The following is an 18,625-nucleotide window of genomic DNA, read 5'->3' on the forward strand; positions in this document are numbered from 1 at the left end:
GGGGCCGCGCGGGGGGGGCGCTCTCCCCCTGCCCGGGCTGCCGTGACTCACCCTTACACACAGCCACAGCAAGGGGAAGAAATGCGGGGCAAACCCACCCAGCCCCTTCGCGGCGAGGAGAGCACAGCACAGCCTCCCCTCCCCATCCCTGCCAGGTCACATCCAGCATCCAGTCGCATCCAGCGCTGAAGGGAAAAACCGAGGTGAAGTGGAAGGAGGCACCGATGGCAGCCCCGGGGCCGTGCTGAGCCACTCTCGCTCTGCGAGACTCCAGCGCTGCGCGGTCGTTTCTGTGCGTGGGCTTTTAAATCTGAGCTCTAAGGACTCAAACACCTTCCCCGAGCACGGGCAGAGGGGAGCCGGGAGAAGGGGGGAGAGGGAGGCCTGGCAGCTGATGAGGACACAGCAGGAGGACAGGCGAGACTGGTTTGGAGGGGGTGGGCAGCGCACGTGGGAATGGAACGAGGCAGGGTGGGAACACCCTCAGCCCGTCTCTTTGGTCAGGCAGCTTTTAGCATTTCAAAGCGTTTCTTTCCTTTGTGACTCCAACCACTGACTAAAACAGGCAAGCAGGTATTTACAGGATCAGCCAAGCCCCTCCTGCCTAGGTGGCCTGAAAGGCATCGTTGCTGTGTCCTGCAAGCAAATCGCGGTGTCTCCTTCAAAGGCTTTCCTGGTCCCGGGGCAGGATTATGGAAAGGGAGAACAGCGCCGGCTGTGGAAAATGGAAAATGTCAGGGCGCTGCTGCTGCTGGTAGGGTGAACCCTGGACTCGCTTCGGGAGCCGAGGGCAGGCGTCCCTGGGTGCTCTCCTGGGTGGCAGAGTCCGAGCAGGCACCGTGACAAACAAGGGAACGTGTCCAGCCCCCTTCTGAGCAAAGCACCCCAAGCCAAAAAGCAGCCCAAAGTCGCAGGCACCTGATGTGCTGCTTGTTCCAGAGGCACAGGGTGGGGTACAAGGAGGGGAATCTGCTTTCCTCTTCAACACAGAAAACATCAAAGCTGTCCTAAAAAATTAAAAGCTTCTGGATGGGGTCTTGGTGTATTTTAAAAAGCAAAACAGACTAGTTTCAAAGCGCTCTTTCCAAAGGTCTTTCCTGAACGTACACCACATGCAATGGAAAAACACTGCATGCCTGGCATTTAATATTTTTCACCTGTGACCCAGGATTGATGTCTGTGTAACTCCCTGATTTAATCCAACGACATGTCTCAGCAAGAAAAAAACCCTTTCAGAGTTTGAAAAGGAGTTGGAAAAAAATAAAGTCATGCTCAACACTTCCCCTTCCCTGGAGAGATAGGAGTGCTGCTTGCCCTTTCCTGATGATAAGCATATCCTGGTGGTTAAAAATACATTTTGCTCTTACCGTAAATTCTCCATTAGCCAACTCCTTCAGCCCAGCCCACAGTGTTGGGGTTTGTGACTCCTTAGAGGCCACACATGACAGAGCTTGGCCTGTGCGCGCCCAAACATGCTGGGGAAAAAGCAAAAGTAACAGCTCTGATCCTGCTGCCATTGGCTTCACCTGGAGCAGAGGAATCTGTGGAGTGAAAAAAACATTCAGCTAAAATGACTTGCACCAAGATCCAATGCACCAATGGACTCTACATTCATTTTCTGCCTTTACAGCTGCTTCCAGATGAAAAGTTATGGGTTGTATTGTATTCTGAACAGCAATTAATTCTTCCGTTAATTTTACTGATTCCAGTGATCGTTGTGCAAAGGGACAACTCAGTAACACGGAGCTTAGCGAACAGCAGGTCTTGCTGCTTGATTTGAGATTCTGGAGGCCAGAAGCCTCTTCTTCACCTGGAAAACTCAGCCTGTTGAAAGATGGCTCCAAGACTTGGGCTGTGCAAAGGACACAGATGCCATCAGCCCTGGGAAGAGCCTGGTTCTGCAAAGCTGGGGCTGCTCACACACCCAGATGCCTCCACAGCAGCTCCAGCCTGCAGGGATCCTTTGCCAACTGCATGCCTCTCCTAGCACATTCCTGCCAGGAGAAAGCTGATGAGACACTCCTCTCTCAGGCTGAGGTAGAAGCTGGTGACCAACTGTAACTCCCTGTACACAGAAATCACAAGAGTCACAAGTCCGGTTTCGTAAACTCAGTACTTTGCCTTCTTGGCAAGTACCTTGCAGTTAAGGAGGCACAGAGAGGCCTTGCTCCCAGGCATCAAGAGCTTCAGCTGAAAATCCTGTTTGAGGAACCAGTTCTGGATTTCTCCTGCGAGACTTAAGGAAAAAAATTGAGGGGTTAAAAAGAGGCAGAAACGGGAACTTCAAAAGTTGTATCTCCTCTGTGCATAAAAGGTAAAGGAAACTAGGCAGCAGCCCTTTTCCCTTTCTGTTAGGATTCCAGGCTGTGGAATAAAGATAAATCCAAGTTCACCCTCCTGTCTTTGTTTCCAAGACTCAGTAAGACAGGGGAGATATGGCAGAGCCCATCTACGCAGCCATAACCATGGGAACACCATCAACAAGGGTAAATCAACACAAGGTTCTCTATCATCAGTCTGTGTTTACCCTGGAGGCCTCAGGCTCCCTGCACCAACCTGACTGGCAGTTCAGGATCATGGTATGGCTGTGGAACTAAGTAAGAAAAGGGATTTATGGAATAAATATGCATTTTTCTGTCCTAGTACCCATCATCTCTTTCAGAACACATGTTTACAGCACCTGGTCTCTGCACTCTGCTTGGAAGCCGTGCTGCTGCCTTCCCCTTTCACTTCCCTTGTCCAAGCTACACCAAACCTCAGCTTTTCTTTGACTCCTACCTCACATTTAGCTTTGCCTCAATGTCCTTTTGTTTAAGAAAAGGTAGACAGAGCTCTGGGTATTTTCCTGAAGATCAAACCCAGCAGAGGCAGCCCCAGCAGCGGCAAGGGCCAGTACCCCAGTGCAGGGACCAGCACAGCACAGAGGTAAAATATTGCTCAACTGGAGTTGCAGCTGCTTGGCATCTTAAAAATGTCCAGGTCTCTGAACTTTCAGGGGTTATGTCTGCACGCCGTGACGCAGCCAAGGGTCGGAATATCAGGCAGCCCTGGAAGGAGCTGTTTGTACCTGCCCTTGGGAGCAGTTATGCTTCACATATTTTCCTCCGCTTTGAAAGGTCGCATGGAAGAGCAGTATTTGTGACGGGGACGAGTGAGGGTGACTGCTGGGGAGAACAGACACCTTGAAACAACCATGAGATCCTTTCCAGGTGAGCAGAAGCTCCTTCCCACTCCCATTTTTCCTGGAGTGGCCATTGACAACACCCACAGCCCGGCGGCCACAAGCATTTACTGCCCGGGCAGAGCCAGGGAGGGACTGATCCCGCCTCCCCTCATTTCCTCATTGCCTTTCCTCCTCCATTTATTTCCTTTGGGTTTTCCCCTTTGATTAAACTTCTGGCATGTTGGAATGTTTAATAATAAAACAGATAACTCATGGGAGATGATATTTATAAAATCTACTGCTCTTTTTTTTTTCACTTTTCTTAAGACCTTGAGAGAAAATCTTTCTTTTAAAAATTAAAAAAAAAAAAAAAGGCAGAAGGTGCAGTTAACAAGTTTTCAAACAATCAATGTTTTATTTGGTTAATTTATTAAACACCTTTAAGACAATTAATTTTGGTCTGTACCCTTCTATAAAATGATTCAAGTTCTGAACAAACCTCCGATACATAAAGCAAAGTTACTTTTACCATACGCAAATTTCAGATCAAAATACAACACTCTGTTTTCTTACATTTATAAAACCCAGTCAAATACAAACGACATTAAAAAAGATAAAACACTTTCACTGATCCTTGGTACAATATTACAGCACAATTTGCACAGTGGCAACTAAGTCCTCAAAGCACAAGTCAAATACTTTAAAAAGGGAACCTCCCTTTAGTCACCCAACGTTCTACTGAACACGTAAACAAAGCGAGTGCTACCAAATCCAGGAAAATTCCAGTGTCCCTTTTCATACTGCGTGTGAGCCACAAAGCAATTCTGCAAGGGAAGCTACTGGTGAGTAACCAAAGAGCTTTCCTACTTTGCTGTTACCAGTTTTTGTGCAACTACTCCATGAAAATAAATGAATGGAGGTGGACCAGACTCTTCACTGGGCAATTTATGGCAACTAAAGTAAACCAAGAAATGAGTGTTTTTCTAAAATCAATACCAAATTATCCATGGGTACAACTGGAGTAACTGCCTTTTGCTTCACCTTCAAGACATCTAAAGAAGACACAGAGTGTTTTCAATTGTTGAGTTTGTTCATTTGCAAACCCAGTGTTTCAGCAATGGGTCAAAGTGCCATTAGAATTGCACGTTTTTCCTCAATTACAGAATGCATGGTTGCATGAAACTCTCATTTGGGGCTACACCTGAAAGCCTGCACTTACCCTAACCTGTGAACATGTGGGATCTCCTACGAAACAGAAACAAGAACAAAAATTAAAACTACAAACATAAAATGATAAAACTCAGGTCTCAGTTGATAGACATTCCTGGGAAGGTCCTACTTAGCAAACCTTGCAGTAACACCTCCGAGAAGAGAAAGTAAAACCAGAGCAATGAGAGCAGGGACTGATGTATCCCCTCGGGCTATGCTTTGCACAGGCAGTCAGGGCAGTTGTACCACAGTGCAGCTAAAGGGTTTTTGCCTGCAGTTCTGCAACCCCTTCATTTCTCCCACCCCCAAACCACTACTTCTACTCACAGTTCAGTTGTAAGTTCGGTTATTCAGTCTCAGCTAATGTGAAAACATGTACATAATTAAATGGAAAAATACTCTAATGGATCTAACTTTCCTCTCCTTCCTCTCCAAACTCATGTCAAACCCACGAGGACACCACACACTCCAAAACTTTTCCTATCTGTTAACGTTCACATAATCCCAACAGAACGGAGAACTGCAAACTGCACAAATAATACATTGTTAAATTATGCTCAAGTGTAAACAATACAGGATGGACAAGGTTTAACAAAACCCTAGTGAGGTACAGCAAAAACCTAATTTCCTAATTTAGTGATTTAAGTGCAATTGAAACGCTGCTGTACCGCCCTCCTGCAAACACATCTCTCCAGAATTAAGCTGCACTACTAGGCTTATTCCCTTAAAGCTACATACCCGTGCTATAACTCATTCTATTGACTTAATGCAAATATTTGTGGGGGAAAATTAATTTACAGGGTTAATTAAAATCTTTTTACTATTCAAAAGGAATGATAGTAAAGGGATCAACCATGGAAAATGTGGTAATACATGTTTTTAAAAAGATTTCCAATAATTCTAACACAAAACAGCAAGTATATTTTGAAAAATGCATAGAAACCCTGTCAATACAAAAATCCCCACTAAAATTACACAACTAAGCAATTTTAATCTAAATATTTTATGTGCTTTTCCTATAAAGGCCACTTTGACATACAAATACAAAAAAATTTACATTTTTCCCCAAAATAAATTATTTGTTCCTCAATTAAAAATACTGAATATGGAAGCATAACAACCCTCTCTCGTGCCAGCTGCTCATCTGCAGTGGCTATTTCTGAAGAAGAAAATCTCCTAATATTTTCAATTACCAAAAGAAATAAGAAATGGCTTCAGCCTGTGGTCTGCTTAGCTCTAGGAAAAACCTGGGGAAAGGAATGGAACAGGCTGAGCCCCTTACACTGTGTGTGCTGGGGAGGTAATGGATGTACACAGACATCTGCAGAGAGAGAGAGCTTTTCTGCTTGTCTCCCAGGTTATGCACCAAAATCCCTTTTTGGAATCAGAGAAAGAAATTGAGGTCAATCTGAATTAAAGAGAGACAAAATAGTAAAGGGAGTTAGGAGGGAGAAACTGTATGAGGTGCAGGGGGGGTTAAGTAAATGAAGAATGGTGAGAATTCATGATCACCTGGGAGAGGAGAGCTCCTCATGGGAGGCAGAACCAGGGAAAACTGTACCCGTTTTTTAACAGGGGGAAGAAGAGGAGCACAAGGAACAAATTTCACTGGAAAAACGAAGCAGTGGGAGAACAAAGAACCTTTACCAGCTGTCCTGACCACATTTTCAGGGGCATTTATCCCTGAATTGCCAGAGAAGCAGAAAAAGAAAAGTCACACACACAAAAGTGGCAGAAATGAAAACTTATTTGGACTGGATTTGAAACGCCACAGGGATTCTTTACTGTAAGCACCAGACCCACAACTGACTGACACAGGGGAAGCAAGAAAACATCAACCCGGGGGGGCACAGCAAACCCCAAATGCCCAACACGCTCTAGGGCAGGGAGATGCACACATGGTGAAGTGGCCCCAGCGGGTAAAGCACACATGGTGAAGTGGCCCCAGCGGGTAAAGCCACACTGGTGGGGTTACAGGACAAGCTCCAGTTGACAACACCACGGGACGACAGGAGGGACACACCTGGAAATCACGTCATTCCGAGCCAAAACACCCAACAACCTGACCCAGATAAACTGCTGGGCAAGGCAAGGGGGCAGGAGGAAAAGCAGTGAACTAGAGTTTATCTGGATACAAGATTTCTTGGGCAGCCATTGAGTACAAGCTCTCCTAACCTTGGACCAAGGACTGGGTTTGGAAGGACACAGGAGCTGCACTTCTGTATCACAAGGAATTCAGCTCTCTTATGTGCTGTATTGCATAGTTTGATTGAGGTCAAAGAGCATCTATGTCTTATTTTTCCCTGTTTCTAACAGAAGTAACTCAACATACTCCAGTCAGAGCATTCCAAACCTTGTCCCCAAGTGATTCATCAATTCATTTCTAAAGCAGCACATGAAGATTTTGGGGTGGACACATAAATAAAAGCTAAAACTACATTCCCACACAAAGCACAGAAGGACCCACAGAACACATACTCACATAAAACGCCTGTAACAGTAACCACATCTGTAATACAGGAGTCAGAGCATGACAGCTGGATGATGGGAACAACCCTTGCTGTTGAGCTGCATGCCAGAGATGGTAAACAAGAGGTGAGTGTGCTTTTACCTCACCACACCAACATACCTTTTGTAGAAAAAGTGGCAATATATTCTGACAATATCATGGTAATTATCAAGATCTTAGATTTGACAGAACACTGAACCTTTAGGAGAGTGGCAGCAATGTGGCATCACATTCCAACACTCTCCTACTACTTGGTTCATGGAATACAGATATCATAATTGGATTATTCAATGTAGTTGTTTCATTTTCTTAAGATAAAATAGAGTATTTGTACAGACTAAGTACACTATTTATCATTCATATAATATGTATTCATATTCTTTAACCCAATCCCACAAGATTCATGGAACTCGATTAATGTGGTTTACAAAGGGAAAACTCTGAAAATAAAGCATCTAATGTGAAGAAATTTTAGTTTTTCCTTCTGAAGGTAAGAGTAGAACAATTTCAGCTTGTCAGGCTCCCACTTTGGATTATGAAGCAGTGGGCATACAAACTGGGATGCAGTTTCACATCTCTGGTTTCTCAGAAAAACAAAAAAAAAGTGCAGTGGAAGAACAGGTGGCCAGAAGCTCCCCAGCTATTTAGGCCAGTACCTGTGGTTCCACACTGCAGACATAGTTCCAGAACCCACTGTTCCATTGCTCCAGAATTTTCAGATTTAAATACAACAAATGCAAAAGAGTGGATCTCCTATAACAGCCCATAAATCTTTATATCTTACCCTTAAGTAAGGGACAGTGCAGACTCATCCTTACCTGTGCAGCAGGGAGGAGCTGCAAGGCAAAGAATGATGCTGCTCTTCTGCCTTCCCTAGAACGAGAGGATCAGGAATTTGCAAGCTCAGTAGAGCTTCTCCATGGCCCCTCATTTATCAGCTGTTTTTCAGAAGTGCTGCAGGTGACACAGATACTGCTGTGAGGCCACCAACTGGTGGCTCCTCTACAGTGACAGCCTGGATGAATTCAGATGGTCCAGAGGGCAGCACCCAGTGTGTGAAGGAGGAGAAGGACAAGGCAGTCTCTGGATTCTTTTCAAAAGGCTAAAGGGCTCTTAGATTAACGAGACTGAGAAATGCTACAGCACTGGGACTGCAGAGCCTACAAGAAGGCAATAAATAACCTGCTGTCTGGAGATGGGACAAGTTCAAACATCAACCCTTGATCCTTCCTGCTGCTTCAGACAGGGCAGCAGTAGTACTTTATGGGCTCCAGAGAAGGAAAAATCTTCCTGTAGCAGTGTTACCAAATGCCTAAACCAGACTGATGATGTGGATCAAACAAAAATAAAGACAGTGCAAAAAGTACAACAAAAAAGTTCCTATGCAGGACTAAAATTCAGCTCTCTCCTCCATGGCTTGTGTCTACAAGAGCCTCTCCTTGGAGGGACCAAGCCAATGTCACTGCAATGGCAGCTCTTGGGAGCTTCCCTCCTTCCTCCTGAGCACCAGTGGCACCCAAACTCTGGGGGCTGAGCAGGAGGGGTCTGAGGCAAACCCCACACTGGGCCCAACATCCCAATGCTCTGCCAGCCACACGGGTCAGCATGTCCCAGACACGCAGCCGGGTCTTGGGACCGAGCCTGGGAAGATTAATATTTATGGAATAGCCACCATGATGCTAATGGAAGGCTCTGGAATTAGCAGCTAATTGGTACAGTCTGCAGAGGTATGAATACCTCCTTGTTTCACCCCCACTATTTGTGCATGGCCACTAAAATGTTTGCTACATTGAATTCAAAGTTAGTATGAGCTGCTCCTCAAAATTTTAGAGGAAAATGTTCTCCGTGAAGCATTTCTTGGTTTTTCCTTTACAAAGAAAGGAAAAAGGTAGCATTTTCCCATGACATTTTGTATTATTAAGGCTTTTGACACTTTGGAAGCCGTCTTTATGAAAAGGGATGCTTTTTAAAAAAGAGATTGAATACTCAAAGAAAAACTCCACAGAACAAACACAAGCTGATTACCAGCTTATATTGGTACTTTTAGAAGTCAAGCACAGTGTAAGAAATTCAAAACTATGTCAAAATAGCACCTTTAGAAGCAGAAGAAAACACACTTTTTAAAAAATTTCTTCAGTCTAAGCAAAACCCCACATACCTGAAGATCACAAAGAAATGGGCAATGATGTAAGTTCAGGTATGGAAGGTGGGTATTGATTTTTGCAGTTTTTCCTCTGCAGCTGATTAAATGGGGAACTCCACAGAAAAATATCTAATTAGACATCACAGAAAAATCAGTGAATCTCTCTATTAAAATAATGGATCAAGTTCACAGGCAAAACAGTGAGAGCAGAGTAGAGGCAGACAGAAAACTATCTGATCTGTCCTTAAAAGAGCAGAAACTTCTATTTTTTAAACAGATCTTTTCCTATTTAAAAATCATCAGAACAGCCTTTCAATTTCTACTCTCATTTCCAAGTATAATAGTCACTTTCAAGTAATAGAAATTTTTATTTACTTTTTACAGCAGCTGCAGGTCAACCTTGGTCTTTTTGTACAGAAACATTAATTTTAAATGAAATTAAAGTAAACTGTCCTTGGGCAATGGCACCATTCTGTCCTGCTTCTTGTCTGCTTTTAGGTTTTTTTAAATTGAAGGACAAAATGCAATTTAAAACAAAACAAAACAAAAAATATTTGACAAAGTGCAAGGAAAGAAAAAATGAGGTAGCTGGGAATAGGGGCTTTTCCCCCTGGACAAGGCGCCAGGCTTCCAGCCACAGTGACACACATGAGGGACTGGGCTACACCTGCTCTGCCTGCAGGTTTGCTTACAGGTGTTCAGCTGATCTCTGACCTGCTGGCATCAGTTTTACAAGCTCAATGAAAAGTCATTTCATTGTGTACTAAGCACTGCCCCCACACACACTGATGTGCAGAGATGTGCAGAAAGCCACAGGGAGCAAGCTGGTGTGGCCACCCTCTGACCCACAGGAGTTGTGCTCCCAGGGACCATGGGCACAGCCCATGTGTTCAGAGGGAGAGTGAAAGCAAAATCCTGTTAATAAGAGCAAAAGAAAAAACACCTGAGGCGAGAGGAAACATCGTGCATGGAACGCCCAGGACGTGCCCCTGATGAGCTTTAGGGGTTCAAACACCGAGGGCAGCCAGCGGTGGCAATTCCACGAGTTCTGCACCAAACCCAGCCTCTTGCCCCATCTGATACTCCCAGCAAGGCTTGTGCAGTATGAGGAGAAGCTTGTACTGATCCTTCTCCATCCCCTAGCACTGTAAAGGACCTCCCAGGAGGCCCCCAGAAGACAGCTTGCTGTTTACATCATGTAACCAAGACAGGACAGAACACTCACCATACATTGCAAAACGCAGCCTCAGACCCTTAAATACAAACATGTTTCAATTGCAAGAAGCAAACTACTCGGGTTTTGGAAGTCAAGGATTTAAGAGGGGAAAAAAAAAAAAAAAGTTTAAAATGGACTTTGCAGGTGTTTCCCGAAGCAAACAAAAGCTAGAACAAACCCCATGTTCTCTAAGCAATCCAGAGGAGTCCTTTGGACTAGTTTAAGACCAGTTCTGAAAGAGTTTGAAAATATTTCTTAAGAGGGCACTCCCTGGCTTCCCTTCAGAAAGAAACTATAGCAAGAGCTGTACAGAATGTCAGCTGCATTTAACTTGACCACCTTGGCAGATATCCCCGTGTGTCGGTTTATTCATTCTAAAAAATAAGCAGGCTTTGCTTTCTAAGACTTAAAAACAGCAAAACAAGTGACAGGAATGATAATGCTTTCCTGCTATCATGTGTAAATTAATAAAGCAGATTAATAAAACCCAAAGCTTTTGCATGTGAGATCATTCAGGAGAGAAGCTCAAGCCCAGCCAGGGATCAGGTTTCTGTAGCACACTGCCTATTGCAGACAGAAATTTAGACTTTCCAAAATGGCTCTTGCTTTCAGCAGGTACAAAATTGTTCCACAGGGGTTTTTTTCTGCTCTGCAGGTGGCAAAGGTGGCAGCCCAATAACACAATGCACAGAAATCACACTTGTGAAACAAGTGCACAGCCTGTGGCGGGGGGTCTGTCAGGCTCTGACAGGGTTTAGAACTACAGATGAAAGAAACTTGCCCTCAACCAAAACTGAGGATGTCTTAGCATTAACTAAAAAAAAATGGAGGAAAGGCAAAGAAATAAAATCAATCAAGCAATCAGTCAAGGGCCTAAGCTGGTAATTCAAAAGTCCCGGTATTAAAAAAATAATAATAATTCATGTTTTATCAATAAAATAACACTAATTACACAGGGGATGCTTCTTTCTATCCTATTATTGTAATCATCTATCAGCTTTCACCAGGGCTCAGAACAGCCTGGTTTCATTATGCAAATTCAAGGGCACAGGTAGGCAGTGGCATTGAGCATCTTCATGTACTGAAGTGCTGTGGCAGGTGTTCTCTGCTCACCATGCAAAACTGCTGGGCACCAAGATTTAGCCTTTTCCATTGAAAAGCTCCCATCTTCCAGCTCACTTTTCAAGACATTTCAGTAGATTATTTAAAATAACCTCCGAATATTATTCTATACCAATCCTTTATATATTGCAAATTCTTTTATAACTAAGAAGCAGTTACCTAGAATAAGTAATTTTAAAAAATATTATTCAGATTTTGTATCACCAATAAATTTTCAACATCATCACCTGTTGGTAGCAGTACATAGTTTAATTCTCCTACTACCCTTAATCCTTTTAAGCAGGTGTTTATCTAGCTGGGCACTTTGCATGGCTTTACTCTATGTTTTTAGGTAACCTGTTAGTCAAAATGTTGAGAGAAATGATCACTGGAGCAGAGCAGCAGTCAGACTGCAGAGTCACGTTGGGCATGGCTGGTCAGAGGTGTCACCTTAAACCCTGGCTGCAGTCCTTCCTACAGCAAGGAATTTCCCAGGCAAAAAAGAAAAAAAAACCCCACCAAACTCCATAGGGATGATGGAGAGCAAGTGCCAAACTTATTAATAAACTTCAGAGCACACAGAGGTGACCCCTACAGAAAACGAGCAGAGCTTCCCCCGAGCCCCACTGCCTTCAGCTTTTCCAGGCTCACCTTCCCAAGCTCTGTGCTCCTCTTTCACAGGCAATGTGCCCTGGACACACAGACCCTACAGACACAGCTCCCAGCTCCAAGAAAAAACAAGGAGGAGCAACAGAAAATGGCAAATGTCAAAAGGCTGCAGCAGTGACGACTGAAACATAGGCCTGCACTCAGTCCTGAACGGGAAAAGGAAATACTCCGAGGGAAGATGGAAATAGCAGCTTCTACAAACACGGATGCAATTAACACCCCTCCCACCCACCTGGAGCAGCCGTTTAAGTACTCCAAAGAGCTAAAGAGAACACAACCCCCAAAAGCTCAGTGCTAAATTAGAGGCAGAAAGGATCCATTTAACCCTAAATTAAACAGAATTCCTTGGAAAGCATTGCTGTGAGTGGCACCAAACCAGACCTCAGTTACAATGGTCAGTCTGCCTGTGTTCCTGGGCAGAGCACACTTCCCGAGGCACAGCTTCCCTTCTGCAGGTCAGTTAATGCAAACAAATTATACTTAATCTAAAGAGTTATAATTTTAAATACTAAAGCCTGTTGTCAGATGCCTTTTATTATATACTTGCATGGCACCAGTGCTCTAATAAAGAGCAAAGTGTCCATATGCATCACATGGAGTGATATTCAAGGCAGCTGTGAAGTATAACACAAACCTGCAGAAAGGTATTAAAAAAAAAAAAGTAGATTTACATTGCTTTCAATAGCATTCATTTAAAAAAAAAAAGAACCACTGCTCTTTTTTGGAACACAGTGAATTTTAAGCATCTCTGTATTTTAGTAAAACAGTTGAATTATTGTTATACACAGAAGAACCCAAAAGTTTGGCACTTGTAACAACTTGCATTTGTTATTGCATCCTCCACTTTGCATGGCACATGCACGGTAGCAGAGCCCATGCAGGCTGCATGGCCACAGCATTTATGGAAAAAATAAAGAAACTGCAGTTAAAACAGGGAAAAACCTCCCCAAACCCCTCACTCCTGTGCATTTTTCTGAGTCATGCAGGCACAGGAAATATTGCAAAGCAACCAAGCTGCCTGGTGTGTTCTGGAGGGGGAGTTTATAAGCCAGGCAGTTCAGTAGCTTTGATAAAAGCCTCTTATTTTCATCAAGATCTCTGCTTCTGGAGGCAGGCTGTGTGCCAGGCACGTGCTGTGCAGTCAAACACCAGGGACACAGCCTGCCCACAGCTATCAGTAAGCTGATTTTGAGTTTCTTTTGGTTTCAGATTCACCTCTGTCCTTTTGCATAATTTCGTATTAATTTGCCTTCAATTTAAAGATGCAGTACCCTCAAAGCTACAGAAATCCATTTGACCAGAAGCAGCTGGGTTGACACAGCACTTTCACAATAACTAAAACTTAGGGACTAGCTGACAAAATATTTAAGGACAATCAGACCTTGCTGTGATACAGCAAAACAGAAGACTCTTCAGGATGCCTCTTCTTCAGGTTATAAAACCAGAAAGGGAGAGGATCTGAAATCCAACCCTGACTCTTTAGCAATACAAGCATCTGTCCAGGTCAGGTAAGGAAGGGAGCCAGGCCAGGCATGTGCCTCCCTCAGAAACTCAAGAGATTTATTTTATGAGAGCAACAGCACTTTACACCTTTGTTTCTGTAATCCCTCTCTGCTGTGCAGAGCAGCCACAAGACTACATGTGTAAAACAAGCACAGAGGACACTGCTGTGTGTTTACAGTAGCATATATTTTTCCCCCCCACTTTTAATCTAAAATTAGCAATTCCAAAATTTTTCCAAAATTGTCTGTGGCACATGAAAAAAAGGAAGAAGAAACTTTTTGAGGGGAAATTGTGCTAAGAGATGGAGTGAGGGGAGAAAAAAGCCACCACTCTTCCCATCTTCTACAATTCCTACCCCGTATTTGGTGATTTTCTGATTTCAGTGGCTGGGGTTTGTCTAAATTCCTCAGCAGGGCTGGGAAAATGATGCAGAGGCCCAGCCCAAGTCCCTCAAGCTCAAGGTGGCCCAGCCAGTCTTTATCCTGCATGAACAGCTGGCCAGGAAAAACACTCAAACAGTTACCTGTGGAGGACCTGGCTGAATGTCAGTGCCAACTCATGAGCTGGGAGGAATTAAGGCCACCGTGCCAAACAAGGACAACTTAAACATGTTTCTAAACTGCCAAACCACCTAAAACCCCTGGACTGCAACTCAAAAAAATTCCTGAGTTGTTTCCCATGTGGTTCAGCCATCATGTGCAGGGGTACACAGCGCCAGGAGACTGGGGACAGCTAGGTGGTGGCATTTACCAGTGAACCCAGTTCAATCTACAGCTGCTTACACGTTCAGCACACTCAGCAAACTGGTGACCTCCCTCCTCTCAGCACCTCTGGTATCATCACAGCCTCCCTCCCCTTCTGAAATCAACCATCCCTTCTGAAAAGAGAGAAGCCAGAGGTCAGCTCTGCCTCTTCACTCCTACACCATCACCAGCGCAATCCCTGGAGAAAGGGGAGCCGTGGCTTCAAAGCCTTGCTCCAAATTCAGAGGGAAATCAAACCTGGTTATTACACAATCCAAGGGATGCACCCACAGCTCAGAGCTGGACAGACAGACGGACAGGAGCCAGACCCAGAAGACACATCCCTTCCCTCCTGCACACACAGGGGCTAGAGCAGCTCCTGGATCAGTCCCACAGACAATGCAGATGGGGAATGGTCCCCATCCCCTTAGGCAAGGCCAAGGAAGCCAGTTTTGAGATCCCAGGAGTGCCTAAATCTTGAGCATGCACCCAAAACTCCTGGAGACCATGGCTGGAGACTTGGTCCCCAGCCACACAAAACGTGACACGAGTACAATGTGCTCAGAAATTCAGCTTGTGACTGGTTTAGGTACAGAGGCTTAAACTTCTTGGTCAAATCTCACTGAGTGCATTTGCAATATGTTTCAATCACCAGTAGATTTGTTTGGTTTATTTATGGGGTTTTTTTTAAAAAAACAAACTAAGAACACCTAGTGTTAATCCTACTCTAAGTGTAAACATTCAGTTCAGTAACTTTTACTGCAAAACACTGCTAGAGAATTTACTTGGATTTACCATGTGCATTTATCACTTACGTTTTCTGGATGCTGAATGCCCTCAAGTGTACTGGGAAGCTACAGGGACTCGGGAGATAGCAGCTGGCAATATTCTGAATAACGTTATCGCAAGTTTTCCAAGCCACTTAGAAAACTGAGCTCAAAAGTGAAACATCAGATACTTAGGAACATTCATCACTTTTGAATATGGGATCTTGGCACTTTGTCTGAGAAAAAAAAAATTGATCCATGTAAGATTTTTCAAAAAAGGGAAGTTTTACAGATAAACTAACAGCACTTGATTTATTTCACAAGACAGCCAAGGATGGAAATAGTGGTTCACATTTCTGTAGTAAAGCATTATATATAAATTTAAAATCTAAAGACATATATATATACACACACCAAGTTTACTGCAATGCATAAATATATAAACTTTTCAGTATGCCAACTAATATAGGTGAGAAAATCGATGTATATAGTTCAAGTTTTGCAGCACTTCAGCATTGTAAAAAATAAAAAAAAAATAAATAATGGTCAATGGATTTGCTGCTGCCCTTTTCCCCACGCCCCCCCCACTCCTTTGCTCAGAAATCAGAGTAATTCCAACCACACATCAGTGCTATGGAAGGACTGAGCAGAAGTAAGTTTCAGAATGGCTCTTTAAAGACTATTTAGTGAAATACCGGTATTTTGAAATAGTTAGGGATCATATTTCAACATATGTAAGATGATTCAATAAAGAAGATGAAGGTTTACACTAACACAACTGAGGGCAGAGTTTGGCTTGTCTGAGGTCCACAAAGTTGCAGAGTGGAAAGTCTTGTATGTAGTTATAATACTGGTTGTACAAAGTCTCTTTTTCTGAAGGGCAGGAGGTATTATTTCTATTTTCCATCTCTCCCATTTTATTCCTTTTAAATAAATACAGGTAATGTCCCACCCATGACAACAACAATGAAATTAAAAATTGAGGTAAAAGTGTTCTACCAGCTGATCTTGACTACAAACAAAAGTCAATTAAATATCACTACTGATGTGAACAAGGCTTAGTAAGAATAAAATGCAAGATACTAAGTTCTTCACTATAACCACACCATAAAACCCAGCTTTCAAAGTCAGACAGCAGTAAACAAGACTGTACTGTAGCACAGAAATCATTAGTAAACCAACTTTTGATCCCAATTTAAAGTCACTGTACAAATTTTCCTTAACTTTTAGTCAAAACCCATGTTTTTTGCAAAATAAATATATCCGTGTCATATTTCACCTTTGTTCTAAGAGCGATAAAATGCACCTTTCTACGATCCTGTCTTAAAAACCATTCTTAGCTTGCAAGCAATCTGAAGTAAAAAGGAACACGATCTATTTAATTTGTCCTTTTGCTCTTACCAAAAGCAGCAATCATCACTAACCATTCCAAACACGTCTTCCCTTTTCACCTCAAGGAAAACAGCCACCAAAGCCCACCCAGAAGCGCATGCCACCCACCTGCAGACCAGTTCATCAGGCTACTTGAATGACAGCGTAGAAAAAAAGTTTACTTCTTTGTGGTGTATTGCATCCATTTTCTGGGGTGTATCCATTTCAGATTAGTCCATTTTATACATATATATTCAAAATATTTGTCAGAATGAAACCGTTGCAAATGAATGAAAAACCGTACGTACACACCTCCACCATTTTTTAGGCACAGACCTTATCTTTTGAGAAAGGACTAGAAATAAAAGGTGCAACGACCAACACCTCCTGTGGCCTCATGCTCCAACAGCAGCACGCCAGGGAGGCTGGTTATTGTGTAGCTTCTGTGTATTACAGCTATCCAGTCCCAGATAGCACATGGATTCGTATCCGTTCCCCGCAGGGGAAATGCACCTGAAATCTATTTTTTGCTTTTCAATAAGCTTCACCAAAGGAAACACATTTCCACCAGTTTCAGACATAAAAATCCTCCTTCAATAACATGGTTTAAACTCCAAATGGTTACGACTGAAGGTGTTTCCTTGATCTCCCCTTTTATTTTCCCCCTTCTCTTCTTTTTAATGTGTACTTAAGTTATTTGTTCCCGAAACAAGTACTGAGACTCAAGCTTTGTAAGCATTTAAAACAAAAACAGTTACCATACCAAAGCACAGCATACAGTGTAAGTTTCAGCTGTAATTTCTCAGCTTTTCCTTTAAATAGAGCTAGATTATGGTGGACTGCGCAGAACTCTTCCAGTCTCCTCCCCTGCCAGCACACGGATCACGGAGAAGGTACGCGGATGCGGAACAACCCCTGCTGGAGCTGCAGTCGGAAGAGTTTGCAGTTGGCGATCCGCAGCGCTGCGCAGCCGGTCCGGCGCAGGTCCGAGGGGAACAGCGGCTTAGTGCGCTGCCAGGTGCCCGTGCTTCTCTTAAATTCCCTAACATAGTCATAGTTTGTACCTGAGTTAACAAAAAAAAGAGATGGAATGCTTGAAACTCACTGCAGCTACCACCTTTAACCTTTAGTAAGGCAAATGTGTGAATGAGAGCATGCACAGGAACACCCATCGGTGTCCGGATGGGTGGGGGAAATTGTTATCAAAAAGGAACGACTATGACATTTCTGATCCACTTAAACCCACCACATCTGGGATTTTGCTTCATATACTTTGGAGAAATTCCTGCTACACACTCATATAAGTACACATGGCCACAAAAGTGTTCCAAACCTCTTTCACAGAGCGTGGCCAGATGCTGACAGCTGAGAACTGACTATGTTTGATAGCACACATCTATTTGGTTGGGATCGAGAACCAAGAGCCACTATCACATCCCTATTAACCACTGGACAATGCCCCTAGAATGCAGAATTGCCTGTTTCCCACTGCAAAGACAGGAGCTACAACCTCAGGTACTACCAGGTCTTCTAACATCTAGATAAAAGCAGTTACACACTCTTAGTCTTGACCTCTTGTGGTCTTCAAACTAATCAACCAAATCAACCCAATGCTCATAGTCCTGAACTTGTTACTGAAGAGTCCGAAACCAGCCTGTGTTTCTGTATGTCCAGCATAATCCCTCTGACCCACAGTGACAGAACAGTGTCCCAGCGTCTTATTCTTAAAATGTTCAGTCTCATTAGTGCCAAATATTCCAAAGACTGGAAGAAAATAATCACCAAGAGGTTTTTAGCTCTGGTTCTGACCTGTATCGAGATCTCCAATCACGTATATGCTGGCTCCGATGGGCACAGCTCCATACACAAAAGAAGAACTAGTTGGGATACATAGGTTCTGGTCATTTAGATAAATCCACCTGTAAAAATAACAATTAAAAAACAGGATTTGATTTTTATTGAGCACATTAAAAAAACAAAAATCCAGATTTTTTTTTTGCAACTGTAATCTTTGACTCAAAATCAGAGTGTACATATTAATTTGTTGTGTGAAGAGAACATTGTCTAGTTTGGGACAGTCCTGGCTTCTCCCAGCCAGGAAAAGCAGCTTGTACTGCTGTATCCTGAAGCTGCTTAATTTCAGAATTGCTCCACCCATCTGTGTAATCTACCTATAATAAATTCTTCTTGCAGCCACCCAGTGTGACCTTCTGGAAGAGAGCAGGCATGTA

The 18,625-nt window shown here is 43.4% G+C and overlaps 1 protein-coding gene and 1 long non-coding RNA gene across 3 annotated transcripts in view; both read right to left on the reverse strand.

Annotated features, from left to right (window-relative positions):
• The window catches only part of LOC108448337, a 14,359-nt gene extending 11,392 nt beyond the window's left edge, over window positions 1–2,967 (reverse strand). For both annotated transcript variants that reach the window (XR_001864191.1, XR_001864190.1), the window contains exon 1: window positions 1,368–2,967. This is a non-coding gene — a long non-coding RNA (uncharacterized LOC108448337). The remainder of the gene's footprint in view (window positions 1–1,367) is intronic.
• Window positions 2,968–3,545: 578 nt separating this feature from the next.
• The window catches only part of GAN (gigaxonin), a 28,720-nt gene continuing 13,640 nt past the window's right edge, over window positions 3,546–18,625 (reverse strand). Inside the window, exons 10-11 of the mRNA XM_017740784.1 lie at window positions 18,204–18,313; window positions 3,546–17,458 (exon numbers count right to left, since the gene is read on the reverse strand). Coding sequence (XP_017596273.1) covers window positions 17,277–17,458; window positions 18,204–18,313 — 292 coding nt within the window. The 3' untranslated portion in view covers window positions 3,546–17,276. The remainder of the gene's footprint in view (window positions 17,459–18,203; window positions 18,314–18,625) is intronic.

The sequence above is a fragment of the Corvus brachyrhynchos genome, unplaced genomic scaffold (genome assembly GCF_000691975.1).
Source record: "Corvus brachyrhynchos isolate BGI_N302 unplaced genomic scaffold, ASM69197v1 scaffold26, whole genome shotgun sequence".
NCBI lineage: Eukaryota > Metazoa > Chordata > Aves > Passeriformes > Corvidae > Corvus > Corvus brachyrhynchos.